Here is an 18264-nt window from a genome sequence, read left to right as displayed (position 1 = left end):
TAGCGAGAAAATATACAAATTGATATCTCAGAATTCAGTATGATTTTTTACATTTGAGAATGAGTATCTGTAGCAAACCTTATAAAGTTATCAGTTAGCACAGTCTCCATGTACACATGTCGTTCTTGTACATGAGAGAAGGTGAAGGAAGGGAGGAGACTTTCAGCACAAGAAGTCTTGTCAAGCGTGTACCCTGATGTCAGGACTCACTGTCAGAGGCATCCAGCTACACTGTATGTTGAGTCATGTCAGTGTATCCATACATATATTTCAACTTTCACTCCTTTACTGCCAATCACTAACACTGTTAAGCTCAATAATAATGCCCTGAAGCTATTTCATGGACAGTTCAATTACATATTGGCACGAAAGTAGGATATGTCATTCTCTTCCATATTAGATGTGCATGTAATTCCGTTACCATGTAATTCCGTTACCACAATTACAGAAGAACTGAAGGAGATATTTCACAAAATGTTTTGTGACTTTTCAGGGAGTCACATGTAGAGAAAAATTTACAAGGGGAGAAAAAATCAGTGATTAGTTTGTTCAGGAGAAAACTTTTTTCAATTTTATGGTAACGGAATTACGTCAATTTGTCAGTAGCCAAAAAATATCATAATGAGAGTGACTGATTGCTTCATTAAATGTGATTGTTGAAGCATAGGAATAAAGATGTGGAAGTATGGATAAAGCAGAGAGATATCTAAGTTGTTTCATTTTAAATTTTCATTTAATATTGTAAGATTTTAGATAAATACAATAAATAGTCTTCCAACTTCAAAAGTGTGTACAACAAAAACGAGGAAAGTTATTGGTAAAGGGTTTTTTGTTTCCGTAAATACAACAATCCGTCTGTACGGGAAACTGAAATTTCTGAGCATTTACGTAACTTTGAATTTTGCTGTTTTTGCCCTTCCCATACGGAATTGCCCTAATATGTCAACTGATCCTGATAAAACTCTGGGCTGTGATGTTGATGAGGAGGATTCATTATAATAATAGCTGTATATATCCTGTACATACACGATCTTGAATGCACTATACTAGAATAATAATACACACGACAAATGCATAATTAGCCCAAGTGCAAGTTTATTTAACTGATGCCGAAGGTAGAGGTGTAATAGAATTGCACAAGGGCTATAATTGCGTTTGGAATGAATACTGGGTAGCATAGTCATTAGTGCGTGAAAAAGCATGTTCCATTTGTGTTTTACATACGGGATCCCCCGCGCAAGAATCAATAGACCATATCCCCTCCCCCCCCCCACACACACACACAGACAAACACACACACAGGCCGAGGTACATGCAGACACCCTCTTACGGCTGACATACATGTTTAATCATTAATTTCCATTCCAATCTTAAATGCATCCATGTCTATGGTTTTATTAACCGTTTGCTAATTGAATAGACAACCTAATGTCTTGACAACAATATGAGAAGTAAAGTGAAGGGGTCCGGAAGTGCGAACTGCTTGTGCATAAGGCGTGTGTGTGTGTGTGTGTTTGTTTGTGACAGTTATTGAATGAAAACGATGCTTGAAAAGAAACTAATGCAGTAACTCAAACCTACATGTAATATGATTTTTGACAATTGGAGTCCACTACTTTGATCTATGGTTCGTAGATCTATGGTTCGTAGATTTCATTTTTAAAGGAATATATTAATCAATCAAGCCGATATTCCTTCTTAAAGTTGATAGACTTACAAATCCACCTTCGGAAGTTGTGGCTGACAGTGGTGTATATAAACTGTGGCGCCACTCAAACTGAGATTGTAACGTTATGGCAGTTTTGAAACATAAGTGTTTTATCAGCTTATATAGAAAGCGAGTGGCTGAAAACTTGCTTGCTTAACTCCGTATGCATGGTATGGTCGGAGGTATGTGAGACATTTGACATTGAGCACGGGGGTAATCCCCTTTTCTTTCACAGGCAAAGCAATCTACAATGTATACCTCTATCTTATGATTTTCATAATCGCACCTCATCAACCTACATTGGGCTCTGTCTTTTCCCGATACACTGTACAACGTCATGTTTTATGATTTCCAGCATTCAAAAGGTCATAGTTCTTTCTTTCTTTTGCGATTCTGAATACAAGTTTACGGCTTTATCTATGTCACAATTTGTGTAAATTCTTCCTGAAAAAAATCTGATGTATTACAGCTGACCTATCATACTGAACTGTATACATAAACACAGGCTTCAACGGTGCGAATATAACGCTTGAGATCTTTAAAGATTTTTTTTTCAGATTTCTTTTTTTCAGACTTTTGCATTTGAACTGCTTTAAACTGGTTTTATTGGATACAGAGTTCAGAATTTATGGTGATTGGGATGAGTAATAATAATGTATTCACAATTCATAATAGATCACAATGGACAAAAATGATGACATACCAGCTTTACTTAGGAATGCACGATTTGGTGCTCAAGGAAGCACAACAAAAGAAGAAAGCATGCATATATTTCATTTCATTTCATTTCATTTTCGACAAAAGTATACAATACAATATGACATTTGCATATACAATATATATATATCACATATATTCTCCACAGGTGAATTTGTTACACAAGTGGTATTGGTATGGAGTTACAGCTATATTTATACGGGAATATGTGAGCCTCGATGTAATCATCCTTGTTCAGTGTAGTATGTTTTGAGTTTTTCGGTTAATTGTGTATCTGCTCAAGGACCACAATAAATTCCACAAATATATACATGGCACTATTGATTTATCTACTACATGATTTGAAATTTGGAAAGCCCTGAAACTCTCCGTCCGTATAACTCCTGCCACACAATGTGGTCTCATCTACATCCTACTGATTACAAAAAAGAAGGAATTATAATACATTCAGCAAAGAAAGAAAGAAAGAAAGAAAGTAAACACTTTTTCTAATTTATATTTCTCATGGAATGTTTAGCTAAATGTCAATGTATTATACATGTATATCATATTATGAAAGGTAATCTAATTGGCTATCAACTTGGTAAGTCAATAAAAAGGGAAACTTTACGAAGTAAAATTGCAAAAATGAATAAGTTGTCATTCGTGCGTAAGTGCTCTTCCATGTAACAATACATAGAAGAAAAGACAAACCTAACACAATAAAACATGAATTAAGTTCAAAAATAAACCTATGATCTCTACAATATATTTGAAGCCCGAAAGATCAATAAGCGCTAAAAATGATGTAGGAAAATGAAGAATCTTCTGTCAAATCCGAATTCAAGTGAAATGAGAGAAAAAAAGCAATGTTTTAATGAAAATGGTAGGAATTTGAATTGATTTCTCGAATAAAAAAATTGTAAATTGTATTTGGTTTTTGAATTTTTCTCATGAATTCTTAAATTACCAAATTAAAAGAATGAAAAAAAAAGATGTTCTGTTGATTTAATCATCTTTGTGCCCTTGCTCCCTATGTCATTTGAAGTTTGAGTTGACATAAAATTCTAATTTCCCCCTTTAGTTTCCCACGTTGATTTCGTTTGAGGTTATTAAGAGATGAAAAGAACGAATACTTATTTTTGCTATTTCATTCATGTCTCTCAATGTGTTAAATTGGTCTTTTGTTATCATTGTTATCTTAAAGGGCATTTGCAAATGATAGACAACATGCCAATTTTTGCATTTTTTTACTTTTGTGCCTTTGAGGACAAATAAAAAGGTGTTCACTCATGCACTCATATATGCATAATTATATACATACAGCCTAGTACGATAAGACCAGCTTTGCATAATAAATTGATCGACATTTTAAAAAGGTTTGTGCACATAAAGAAGTGACTAAAGTCACACATTATAAAGTGACACGTCACGGCAGAGATGCGAATTTCCTGGAATTGAGCTGTCTTGGGCAAAGACAGGATACTCTTCCTATAATCGCTAAAAACACTTTCACTAAAACAAAACTCTTTCATTCAATTTACCCGATTTGTCGGCGGTAACGGAACCAGCGCGAAATGTCAGCAGCTGCCGCGGTAAGTGTTATGCATCCCTCGAGCTATATAGTATACCATAGAATGGCGCTTGCTGCCTGGGTGCCGCATCGTAATATTCCCGGTATCGTAACTTGGAGCTAGACAGTATAAATCGAGAAGCAGCATTAAAAAGAAGAGAGAGAAAGATTAGTGCCTGTGCTCACAATGTCTTCCAACTTACGAAGTTATATAGTCGATTAGCTGATAAACTGATTTAAGCTCATACTGATTTGTTTGTTTTTTTTTAATTTGCGAAATGTATATAAAAAATAGGAGGATTAGTTTTGTATGCAGACATGTATACATGTATATCGCTCAATAAATGTAACTGAGAGAACCTTATTTAGTAGGTAATACATTATGAATCTTGACTATTTAAGATTTCTTAGGGATATTTTAGCTGTTCAATACAATGTGAAAATGGGACGTATAACATTATCTGCGTTTGAAGAGGGAAAGGTAATACGATTCTGTGATTATAACCAGACGACTATTTACAGACTAGATGATATTGGATGATATTTTTATACCAGTAGGCAGTATACTTTTTAATATTGATCATTCTTATTCTTTTTTTTTCCATTTTTTGTGTGTCCGTACAAATCGATTGGTCATTCACTGTTCACATTTGTGTCCGTTGTAAAGCAGGTCTTTATGGCTGTGAGTGGGACTCAATTGTTGCTGTTGTTGTTTTTCTTTTCAGAAGACGGAGTAGATGAAAATACAATAAATTGATGTATGAAATGCTGTGATTGACAGAATGTGAATTGAGCAAATGTTGTATTGATTAACTACCTTTAATCAATACAGCACTTGACATATTTCTGTCTCGCGTATATTGTTCAACTGAAACTGATATGACCTATACTCTTGGGATTGCGGGGACGTACTTACTCAATTTCCTGACCATTCCTTTTTGCCCCATTAATGCTTCTTTTCCGATGTAGTTATCTTTGCCCCATTTCTCAACATCTGTATCGATTTCGGGTTCCCCTTTGTTGTGGCTGCATGAGAAATGATACCCTTGCTCTTAGCACTACAAGGCGAATGAAACAGTTACCATGGCAACTCACAAGCAACATGTCGTATAGTCAGGATGTGCTTGTCAATAAGCGGGGGCTATGTCTATAATATAGGTGACCTTGTGAAGTCCGTGGTATTATTTGTCTGCCGATAAATGAGTTCTCAGCAAGTGCTTGAAGTATAGGCTACTGTTTGAACAATTATTAAACTGAGTCATATTGCTTAATGAACTTCGTACACTCCGATATCATTCAGTCGAACATGCATACCTGCCCGGCAATGATTAAGAATAATGATAACAATATTACCAAAAACAAAACAAAACAAAACAAAACAAAACGAATGCCGAGGATTTTTTTTTAAACAAACCAGCAATGTTATCAAATGCTGCAATAATGGTATAAGGTAAGTTTTCCCCCGTGAATTGGAAAGGGAAGTTGAATGACTTCCTCTGTAGCAGGTTCCTTCGCACAGCTATGTTGCAAAACCACAATAGTTGTTTGACCTCTTGGGAAATGATGATATCGTTGACAGCGTGTATATATACTTTCGTGCTCATGAACATGTGCAAGCAGGGAGGGGCCTCACCTCCCTGGTGCAAGTTAGTGCGAGAAAAGAACAGCGTAGTTAAATGCTCTTTCATTGCGAGTTTATCCTGTGTTAGTCCAAGAACTCTTAGATGATCTATGATATCTGCTTATCTACCTCATTCTCTCAATATACCAATAATCACTCTGTTTATGTTTATATTTTTTGTTAATCTTTCCTTATAATGTATCTGTTTGTCCCTTATTGACTTATCTATCTATACAAATATTAATTTTCCATCTATTTGGTTGTCTGCTCATCAATCTATCCATCTCAGGATCTATCTATTCTTAGATCCATTTCTCTATGCATGATTATAGCCATCCATCTACATAATATATTTCTCTGAACTACAAACCGTATCATCTCCAATCGGGAAGGATGAATATCCCCGACATATTAAAGCAGTGTATGAACACGTCTAACAATAGATTGCATGTCAATCAATTCAGAGTAATTGGCAAGTTGGAGAATGCGTGTAGTAAGAACCTCGATCCTACCAGATGAAAGACAGTATGATACACCTGAATTAGATTGATCTCGTAATGTACAGCTAACCAAGCTTTTACTGACAAAAAAATAAAGGGTCTATAGTCGTACGTCCGTTACCCCTACACTACTCTTCTAATTAAATCCATTAATTGCTCGTGAGGTGTTCTTCTCTCCTTCGTAGAGTCGGAAACAAGCCGCTTCACACACTCGGCATCGCCTAGCAGTTAAATAACATCGAGCAATAGACATTATTGACATTGTATTCCATCAAGTAAATTAGTTTTCATGACAGACAGACAGACAGACACACAAACACACACACACACACACACACACACACAGAAAATACACTCATAAGGGGTCCTTACTGTGTAGCACAGATAGGTATGGCATACTTTTGCTTGAGATGGAGCTTCAGTGGGTTTTTTTTTTTAAGATAATGAGAAACTACTTATGAAAAATAAAATATGAGAGACCATTCTCATGGTCGGACATCCGGGTATTTTGCGTGTCACGGGGTCATGGATAGCGTTGGAGTGAAAACAAACCACTCGCGTGAGCCTGGAGTTGTATGGAGTGAACGCTGTACGTGTTTTCTGCCGGGGCGCCCCGCGAGCATAGCGCTAGCGCAAGCTGGTACTGTAGCTGTGCGGGCGGCAGGATTAGGCCCTAGGCCTACTCTAAATTATACTACCCTAAAGTACTACAGTACTAACGTTAGACCTACCTGAAGTTTCTATGAGGTACTAAGTAAGCGTAGATATCGGGGTAGGGCCTACTCAAAGAGGTTCTACTGCACATCTGGCCATTTTGTCGGGTCGTTGATCCAGAGTCCTGCCGCGATTTCATACGGGCACAGGTCCAGTCCGGCCGCCTTAAACTTGGCAAAATACCGGGACCGATCGATCGACAGGATCCAGATTTTTAGAATATTGCTGGCAAGACATGATGCATGTATCTCATGAATGATGGCACAAATGACAAAATGAATAATGAAAAACAGTCCCCATGTCTGAGCTGCGTAGAGTTGCACATAAATTACACGCGTCGCACATGCACAGCATGCAGTATGCGCATTAATGCAGGCTTAGCGCTTGCAAGCTGTTTGTTTTCACTCCAGTCGACCGGAAGTGACGTGTAGCCGACCGCAAGAATATAGGACCAGGGGATGTTTCATAAAGCTGTTCGTAAAGTTACGAACGACTTATACGAACGACTAGTGATCAGTTCTTGTGCTGAATTATTGAAATTCTGATAAGTATAGCACATCAGAACTAATCACCAGTCGCTCGTAAGTCGTTCGTAACTTTACGAACAGCTTTTTTTGACAGGGCCCTGATTCTAAGAGGAAATTAAAGTTCATTTGATGGAAATCGGTTTTGAAATGGCTGAGATGTCCCAAGAAGACAAAGGGATCCCAATAAAAGTTGGGTCCCACCTTTTATTATGACCACTTTGTTTCTGGATATCTTAGTCATTTCACAACCGATTTTTCATCAAATAAACTTTGATTTCCTTTAAGAATTGTATGCTCTTTCATATTAATCACCAATAAAAAAAAAATCTAAAAATCTGAAGCCCCATCATAACCAAAAACTACACAATCTCCGTAGAAACCCATTAATTGTTTTCAACTTGTAGAATTCTTTGAGGAGTCATTCATATTAAAAAAAAAAGATATCTAGAAATGGAATTGAAATACTCTCAGCAGTAATTGATATCTTATTGTCACAGTAATGAACTCTTCTGTCACTCTTCTGCCATTTGTTGAACGCAGGTACGTCGGAAAGACCTGTCTACTGATATCTTACACGACCAACCGCTTCCCCGGGGAGTACGCTCCGACTGTGTGAGTATACCAAGCTGCGCTGTGCTCTGTGACTCACATCATCACCCCTTCACCCCTATCTACCCTATTACGGAGTCACCCATCCCCTCCCCCACTATTAAACTCCCTCTGATTGACTGGCTTCCACTTACCCCTCCTCCACTTCTAGCAAATTCCCTCCCCCTTCCCTCAACTCCCATAAACTTTCAAACCACCCCCTCCCGCCCCACTTCCCGTCCCGTCCACTACCATCTCCTGCCGTAACCAAATCCTGTCCCCTTCACTTTCCCCTCCTTAAAGAGGAAACCAAACCCCAAAATAGATAAATCTCAAAAGAAAGAGGCAAATATTACCTATATATACAGAACGATACAAAAGTGACTGAAATCGGATAAGAAATAAGGAAGGTATGACATTTAGAAATGTCATATGACATTTAGAAATGTCATACTTTTTTGAAAACATTTCTTGATCAGTCCTTATGAATAATCAAATGAGCAAGTTGACGTTGTCATGCTCTCACAATTTCTTATTCATTTCATGTACAGAAATAACAAAAATTTCACATTTTCGACATATGAATATAAAACTTGTCTTAAGAACCACCCAAAATACAAAAGAACAAACGTTAACTATGATATATCTTGGTATGAGAACACGCTTTTACTTGTATTAGCTAAAAATAACAATTTTCCCCAATTTTATGTAGAACACACATGAAAAAGTGGGGTGTATGACATCATCAACTCGCTCATTTGAATAATACTTATTCATAAGGACTGATCGACAAATGTTTTCTAAAAAATGTTAAATTTCAATATGTCATATTTTCCTTATTTCTTATCCGATTTTTGTCATTTTTACATCGTTTTGAAGGGAATATTCTTCTCTTTCTTATGAAGTTTTTTGGTGGATTTCTTCTTTGAATAAACCCCTCCCCTCATACTCCATTGGCTGCCTTCTCATGTTCCTCTTGTTCCCATGTACATAACTTTTCCCCACTCCTTACCACATACCACTTCCTAAAATGTCATTCCCTCTCTTCTACACTACTCTTCTCCTCCACAGCCCTCTGCTTTTCTGTCCTCCCCTCCCATCCCCGTCTTCAAAAATTCTTCACCCCCCCACCCCTACATGTCCCCTATTCTCATCATCGGCTCCACTTCACTCCACTCACTACCACTTTTCTCGACTTCCTCAAATGACATATGAAGAGTTTGTTTGCAAAAACCGATAAGTCCATTTTTGAAGATTTTGAAGTACGGTCTTTGTCATAAAGTACAAAATAATACCTAAAAAATGATATATTGGTCACTACATATAAAGGTAAATTTTTAAAGTTATGTTCAAAAGAAGCAAACATTTTCTTATTATTCTCTTTATTTTTCTTGACCTTTAATCGCAAATATCTCCATTTAGCAATTTTTTTTCTTCACAGAGAGTTCACATAGTAATTTCTGTTTCACGCTGTGAGTTTTGATGACTCACATTGTGAATTTATGAGTCACGATGTATTCACAATGTTAAAACGCTCAAATTGAACAGTGGAAAGATTTCACACTGTGTTCACGATGTGTTAACGCTGTGTTTCACATCTTCTTTCACACTGTGTTCTTTCAAACAGGGTCCCCCCCCCCCCCCTCGCCTACACTATTCTTCTCCTCTTTCAATGCAATATACTTCTATCCCCTCCTCTTTCCCCTATATGCTCCTATCTCTTCCTCTCCACTTCCCTCCAACCCCTGCCACCCCCTAAACTCCACTGCACCCTCGCGTCCACTTCAATCTCTTCCTCAAATATTATTCCCCACTAAACCATTCTCCTCTTTCAATCCGATACACTTTTCTCCTATCCAAGGAGGTAGGACCTACTACTATGGGTACCTCTTTCCCTTTATCTTCCCCACTTCTCTCCATCCTCTCCCATCCCCTAAACTCCACCTCCACCCTCCATTCCACCCCATTTCCCCATCCCCTCCCCTCCTCCACTCCCCTATCCTTAATCATTCAGCACCCTACCTTCCTTTCCCCTCCTCAATTCTGCTTCTTTCACTTCCACATTTTATCCTCAGGGACTTAAATGGACTGAAATGCATGATGATTTTGACTTAATATTCTTTTGATAGCCTTCGGAAGCGTGAACATGATAAATAGTTAATGTAATTTTCTCTTTTAGCGCCGCGAACATTTTAAATCCACTATCGACTTCTGCCTTTACGTAGAGAATTGTACATGCCTTAATCAGCTTTTATTCCTAATGTTGAGCCAAGCTATATTGATACTGAGCAGGGGAATTGTGAATCTACAGTGATCAATTTATGACAGAATTGTCCGTGATCAGAATCATATATTGCAACCATCATAATTACGTAAAACAAGCTGAAGATTTGGTTTAGAGACATAGCAACCAAGTTTTGTTTGCGTGTTTGTTTCATTTTTTTTTTAGATAAGGCAAAATTCAACTAACTAATTTTTCTATTTACTTGTACATGTATGTAATTGCATAGGTGAAACTGTCTTTTTATCGTTCTTACATGCTTAATGCATTACAATCGTTTACTTTTCACACTAATGGTAGGGCCTTCATTGACCCGTGAATTTGTGTGCAATCGCTCACTGTATTATTCAATAACTGTTCAAAGAAACAAAAATAGACTGTAATGGTAGTCATCAAATTAATGTTACTACTTTTCACCCAGAGAGTCGTTTCATTAAATGCTATCCACCATGCGTGTAAACCATGCATTTTTAATCTTCCCCCTCTCGAACACTGGGTCGACAATTCGTGCCTAGTTATTACTCGCCATGCATAAGTATAGGGCCTATATGCTCATTGCTGCCTCTCCACTTTACGCTGCTTCCCAAATGCTATGTCAAAACAGGTAAGATGCCTGCACTCATAAAATGGAAGTGTCAGTGAGAACCAACTAAACTCGGGTTCGAGTGTAGATCTTTCCATCGCAAAACAGGAATCAACTTTACAGGGTTTTGTTTTATGTTGCGACTATTTGACTCTGTTCCATTAAATTTCCTCATGTTTTATGCTGCAGTGCTATCATTTATACTCACATAAGCCATTAGATTGAGGCGATATTGTCATGGCCTCACATCACATTGATTTACTCGTAAAATTGTCGTAATTTCTTTCCGCGGCACTCGGCAAATTTAACCGCCCATCAAAAACCCATCATTGCTATATCATAACAAGGTTGATATAAAGTGAATCGAGGCGAGGACTATGATTTTTAAGTCATTTCGAATACATTGCAAAGGAGCAAATCATTTGAAATTATTGATGGACTTGTGAGACGATGATTTCGTTTCCCTCATCAAATTTTTCCTTCGTGATTTTGTCTATTATCATGGTTTCTCGAAAACAAATCAACCTTTACAGTTCCATAAATTTCTTACCTCTTTTGCCCTATCGTAGAACAACTTTCACTGTTGATTTGTTTGTGCTCTACTTAATGAAATCAAATTGGGCATAGAAAGGAATATTGAATGAACGTGCTTCTTATAAATCAGCGGCAGGCACAAACTGTATGGGGAATATTTTGGAATTATAGGGTACTGTTCGAAATGCTTGAAAGAGCAAAGTGTTCTCAGTATGTTCGATGTTCGCATAATCCACAGTGTCACGTGTGTGTTCGCACACTGTACAAACTCTGGATCATCTGCTTGCACAATGTGTATTCACACGACGTCGACTATAATGTGAATGCCACAATGTAAACACACTGTGGACACTAATATGTTTACACTGTTGAAACGGGGTCATCCCACTAGACCAACACCCACGAGTCATACAGCCCATGAGTTTGACATTGAAAAAAGATCCATGAGTCATATAGCCCATGAGATCGACACTCGTCAAGTAGAGCTCATGAGTTCGACACTAGTAAAAACAGCCCACGAGTTCGACAGGTACAACATCGGGCTTAATGAGTCGGTCTCGCGGGCCTTAATTGTTAGCTAAGTGTCGAACTCATGGGCTGTATGACTCGTGGGATGTATAACTCATGGGCTGTATGACTCATGAGCTGTATGACTCTTGGGCTTTATATGACTTTTGGGCTGTATAACTCGTGGGATGTATGACTCGTGGGCTGTGTGACTCGTGGATGTTGGTCTCGTGACGTGCACCCTTTGAAATGTTCAATGTAACACCTGCTGGAAAGAACACAGTGTCCCACAGTGTGAACACAATATGAACACAATGTGAACACATTGTGAACACAGTGTGAAATTTCTTCACACTGTTAAATTCGAGTTTTAACAATGTGAACACAATCATTGTGTATCATCAATTCACAGTGTGACACGGAACATTACCATGTGAACACTCTGTGAAAACCAAACCACACAGTGACATCATCTTTACTGTTACACTGTTAAATTCGCGCGTTTTCACACTGTCGACTATGTGACCACACTGTGAACACACTGTGGGACACTGTGTGTGTGTGTTTTAGTAGGGACTGTATTTCACACTGTGTTTTTTGGCGGAATTTGCATGGCGTCTGTACGTCAAAAACCATGGATTGCTTGGAAAGAATGTAGAAAATAAGTCAGTAATTCTAAAGGGCATATGGAATCTCACTATACGCTATAAAGTGTAACGTGTATTTTTGAAATTCACGCAGCAGTGAATCTCGCTCTCATTACGGGCGTTGTCTCATTTTGATACCAGTAAGGGTAAGGCAAATGGTCGGCGAATTTTCATCAAACTGCGGTTCTCAAACTATATAAACATGATAAACTAACTTCTGATCGAAGGTAGTTCAATAATGAATATCACTGTTTATGAAGATAAATGAATATTAAAATGTGAGTCCTTTCTTTTTCACGTTGTCAAATCATTCTCTGTCTACAATACTGCTCATGCGGGTTGAGTGCATCAGGGGCCGCGGAACGTTTTTCAGTTGGGGGGGGGGGGGGGCTGCGCAGCCGGGGGGGATATCAAGGTCACCCCTCCCCACCCCCCCCCCCCCCCCCCCCACCCCCGCTTAGACGCACCGGCGTAGCCTGGATAATGATCTTCCTTGGGAGGGCGGAGGGAAGGGGGTGGGGGAGGGGGGGGTGTTCCCCCTCCCACGGTGAGAACTTTTTGCATTTTTATGTTGTAAATGGTGCAATTTGATGCATGTTTTCCGTCTTTTATCGACTTGAAACGGCCCCACTTGTTTAAGGTAGCAGGATATTTTGATGTGTATTATATATTATTGAACAATTTGCCTATAAAAACTTGAAACCCCCGCTTACACGTACCGGCGTATCCTGGATAATGATCTTCCTTGGGAGGGCGGTAGCTACTATGCCAGGGAGCGAAGCGACCGAGCCCGAGAGAGCTTAGGGAACGAGGGAAGGGTGTGGGAGGGGGTGTTCCCCCCCCCCCCCCACGGTGAGAACTTTTTGCATTTTTATGTTGTAAATGGTGCAATTTGATGCATGTTTTCCGTCTTTTATCGACTTGAAACGGCCCCACTTGTTTAAGGTATATAGCAGGATATTTTGGTGTGGATTATTATTGAACAATTTGCCTATAAAGTGGTAGCATATGAATAAACTTCTTGTATAATGTTATTGTTACGATTAATTTCATGAATGTTGTCTATTAAGCAATCAAACAGAAAAGGCATGCTCACGAGAGTGTATATACAAAAGGGATATTTCTCCTCCTACACGAAGGTGATTTTACATTTTCAGACCTGAAATTGAGCGATCTGGTGCAAACTTTTGGTTCAATACTTGGATTTTTTCTAGCTCCCCCAGCCCCTCCCCCCTCCCCCCAAAAAATATATTTACGGAAATAATGTAGATTTTTTTTTCAGGAAAGTGTTAATACTAAATAGCAAAATCACGGCATTTAGCTCTTATTCCGCGTGTGCATCATCTGTGTGTATGTACAAAGTCTAATGAGGTAGAGGGGGAGAGTGTGGGAGGGGGATGCCCCATCCCGATCGACGGAGCTTTTGCGTTTTTGAAATCACGATAAAGCGATGTGAAGCACACTTTTTGTGAGAAATTCAGGTAATGTGGGTGAGTATAGAGATTTCAAAATGTTGAAGTCATCACGTGCAAAGTGAACGTGAGGCATATATGCAACGAAAAATTATGTTCACGATGATCAGTTGGTGATTTGTGGTGATGAGTCATCAACGGGTTATTATTGGTTTGATCGCAACATTGCGTCCATGCGTGATTTACCCTCACTTTCATTTTATTTTTACCGCGCTTTGAATACTAGTATTCAAATCTATTTTGGGGCTATATACACACACAAAGGTCTTGATTGTTGTGTAGCCTACATGTGTGTGCCCATACACGTGTGTATGCCTTCCAAGTGATATATATATATATATAATTATAAGAAGAAAAAAAATGTAAAATAAAAAACCTTCTTGTTGGATCCATGGTGAATTTGAGACTCGTTCTTCTTATAATTACAACATTCTAAGTCCAACTCGAGGAAAGTTCCAAGATGAACATATATTCATATTTATATATATACCGTAAAAGGGGGAGAGATAGGATGAAAGTTACGCTCGTACCCATCCTCAAATCTGGATGTAGGTATAGGCCAACACCGCAAATTTTGCACACAGGTATCCCTTACATCGGTAGACATCCCTTGATCAAAATCATGTGATATTACAAAATGTGGACTTCAGTTTACCGATTATAAACAATCTGGTCATTTCGGTCAGTGAATCGTTGGTATTGAAAGGTTTCTAATGTACTGTATCAGTATGTAATGTCACTGACTACTCCTGTATTTGTACGTTGCTAAGAAAGGGTGTAAGGCCAAACAAATTAGTTATATACATGAAGTGGGCTGAACGCACAAAAATGCTATCCGGTCATGGTGTGGTTGCAGAAGGCGACGGACGAATATAAAGGCAACATAACTGATCATGAGAACCTAGTCTGTCTGTCTACGTGATCTCACGCCCGGTAAATTATGTTCTGCACGAGCGAAAGAGGTTCAGTGCTGCCGGATTGTAATTGGGTCGTCACGTAAGCTGATTGCGCGTGACTGCGTGACTTCCCCATCCTACCTGCGAAAGTCGTTGAGTCTTGTCCGACAGATGTGCTCTTTACGGTCTTCGACGTCACCTTTTCCCGCCTTTTCGCATGGACGCGCGCGTCGTGACAGAAGAGACACATACTAGTAGCCAACTGTACCTGGCATATTATACATATCATGCAGTGACTAAAATGAGCGTTCCTTAATACATGTACAAGATGAGAAGTCATGCCCGACGTAATTGCCAATCAAATTTTAGTTGTAATAGCCGGGGCATTCCGTCCGAGCTCTCTTGTATTAAAATTACTGCTCATTTTGCAGTCATGAACAGCAAAATGGGATTACAGTCGACTCCCGTTCTAACACCGGCAGTTTTCTTTCGTTATATCAAAATTCCGTTTAACAGAACAAATGAATTACGTAAAGATATGTAGATGATAATTTTGAGTTTTTCAATTCTTGGTTTGTGCACTGTACTGGATGATGTGATGCTGTGTTAATTTAATCTCGATGTGGTGCACGAGAATTCCTCAACACCTGCATCGAATCTTTTCCCCCCTCTTTAAACATCACCACTGCAATGCATTATCTGATAGGAGAACACACCTCCTGTGGCCCAAAAGATGTAAGCCACTGCCACAAGTTCATGCCTCTCAGCGACAGGTTAACTCGATCAGTCCTGTATGTACATTTACACTGCATTTATGATGTCAGTGACGATTCATAGTACAAGTACTGAAAGGGTTAACCAAAGAGTGCTCGTCACACGTCCACGCCCTGGTTATGAAGCTCAAGACCCCCTACTCTCAAAGAACCCTTACAGAGAATGTGCACGGAGATTTTAGGATCGAATCTCTTGGGGATGAGGTTGAAGAAAGAAGGTGCGGCATGCACAGGCCAGTTCACCATTAGCAGTACATATTTGTCTTCAAACACTTTTGAAACAAAGACTTTTCAAAATATGCATTGATATTTTGATAAGAAGAGCAGTTGACATCATCACAGTCATACAGACAGTGCTAATTTACATGAAAGTCAAAAGTGCTGCATGAATGGATTTTGTTAATTTGGTTATAAACGTTCTCTTGTATCCATGTGTATTTATAACATCGTTTTCATGAGACCTATCCAGTCTTTCAACCAGCTCATTCACAAGAATTAGTTTGAAGAGAAGGTAATGGTCTTTAACTGCATACTATGCTCAGATTGTAACTGTGATCTGACTTACTCGAGGTATAATGTGTGCTGGCTATTTGAGACAACGTCAATATAACAATGCCTCATGCGTCAAATTTTGATTTTGCATGACGGCTGATGAAGCCATATTACTAAAACCGCAAAAACAACTCGATCATGCATATAATATTCCAGTACGACTGTCCGTAAAGCAAGTGAGTATGGTATGCACACAACATCCTAATTTGCATGTATGATATTCAGTGGTTGTGGTGTTTAATTAACGAAGACAGGCTCGAGTCCATGTGGTCTCTTTTAACGAGACATAAGATACGTGACGACGGCCGTAAGGTGATTTAAATGGAAGGAGTCATATTATGGTAAAGAAATCTGCGCCAATCGGAGTGATCCTGACAAGTGCCATCATAATACTTGGAAGATGCAAAAGAACCAGGAGTCTCACACATACTTTAAATCCTATAGCTTCCAAGGCATAATTATTCTCCTTATATAGATTATATTAAAGGCAAAATCAATTCCGGTTAGCCAGTTTTACACCAGACTTTTGAAGGACTATGTTATCCACACATTCATGTACTGAACACATGAGAAACCCTACTGGAAAGAACACAGTGTCCCACAGTGTGTTCACAGTGTGTTCACATGTCAGTCGATTATGTGAAAACGCTCGAATTTAATAGTGTGAAGATGATTTCATACTGTGGTGTGGTCTTCACAGAATGTTAATATAGTAATGCTTTGTTTCACACTGCGAATTGGTAACTCACATTGTGTTCACACTGTTAAAACGCTCGAATTTAACATTGTGAAGATGATTTCACACTGTGTTCACACTGTGTTTCTCACACTGTGGGACATTGTGTTCTTTCCAGCAGGGAGACTTTATACGCAGATGTCGTCACAGAAACTCTTATGCTGTCATATTGGCCTACAAATGTTTCGCTTAATGTGCATTTGTTATGTTACTGCAGGAATTCACACGTCCATAACGAGTGGTAATATCTGTTCACCCAGTGATTGTTTTTGACGCCTATATACATTCTGATTATTTTCATGCATATTAGTTTTCTCTTCACGGCAAGCAAGCACGTTCTCACACTGCTTTCCTGTCATTTTAACAGCGTTAACAAAGATTTTTTTCCCTCAGTTAACTGAGCACGGTATCACCACGATGATCACAAGTATTATAGTGAACATTCTCAACTGAAATCCATTTTGAAATCCATTTTGTCATCCCTAAAAATATGCCCTAATAAAAAATTCATTGTCAGTTTAATTGGTGTAGTCATAGCTTATATTTCTACATGAATATTTTCGTTAAGATACCAGCATAAAAAAGGAAATAGAATAGTTGAATCGATCACATGACTCATCGTGACCACGACCTCTGCATCATCAACCAGACATTTTAACGAGCGCCAAATAGTACAGAACTGCACGCAGTGGCTGGAATTACAAAATTAGTTTGCCTTCCTATGTGATAACTGTCTAGCATTCGCGAACATCATGGACTTAATGAAACACCAAGGTTGCAGTGGTATCAGGGAGGGGGAGAGCGAAAGAGACGCAAACTTCGGCGTATTAGTAACAATTGGCGTCAATATCGTACGTCAAATTCGGTTTGAAACAAATGCGATGCCTAATCATGGAGGTACAACACAGTATATAGCTCCATGCTACTACTATACCGTCTAATTAAGCACCACGGTGTAGATGGGGCGCGCGTAGGGTGAGAAGAGTAGAACAAATGGTACGCAACAGAAGTCCCTCGTCCACTTCTTATTGGATGGCAGAAGGAATTTCGACAGACTATCCACATCGGAATGCACATTATAAAAGGAGAGGAAAGTAAATTGCGCTGATTTATTACAATGATAGCGACACCGATGGTGAATAGTCACCGTGGGTCGCAAATAAGGAGCTCAATTCAAGAGATTTAAGACGCCGAGGTTTTCTTTTCCTCGAGGTTAATAAAGCCAAACGGTGATATTGATTAAGGTTTACAGGTCGATGTCCACGCGGGAGTATTGCGCACAAATACCGACTTTGTGAGCTGTTTGGTTGGTTGTCCAATCAAAGCATGAAATTGCCCGAAGGAAGTAGTAACAGG

At 38.9% G+C, this 18264-nt stretch overlaps 1 protein-coding gene across 1 annotated transcript in view; it reads left to right on the top strand.

Annotated features, from left to right (window-relative positions):
* The window catches only part of LOC139727723 (ras-related C3 botulinum toxin substrate 1-like), a 53189-nt gene that overhangs the window by 15386 nt on the left and 19539 nt on the right, over nt 1-18264 (top strand). Inside the window, exon 2 of the mRNA XM_071638701.1 lies at nt 7880-7951. Coding sequence (XP_071494802.1) covers nt 7880-7951 — 72 coding nt within the window. The remainder of the gene's footprint in view (nt 1-7879; nt 7952-18264) is intronic.

This window comes from Diadema antillarum, unplaced genomic scaffold (assembly GCF_040938485.1).
Source record: "Diadema antillarum isolate AM-2024a unplaced genomic scaffold, OU_Dant_1.0 seq00000146_RagTag, whole genome shotgun sequence".
Taxonomy (NCBI): domain Eukaryota; kingdom Metazoa; phylum Echinodermata; class Echinoidea; order Diadematoida; family Diadematidae; genus Diadema; species Diadema antillarum.
The sequence above is the reverse complement of the archived record's forward strand: the minus strand, read 5'-3'. Positions and strand labels throughout refer to the sequence as shown.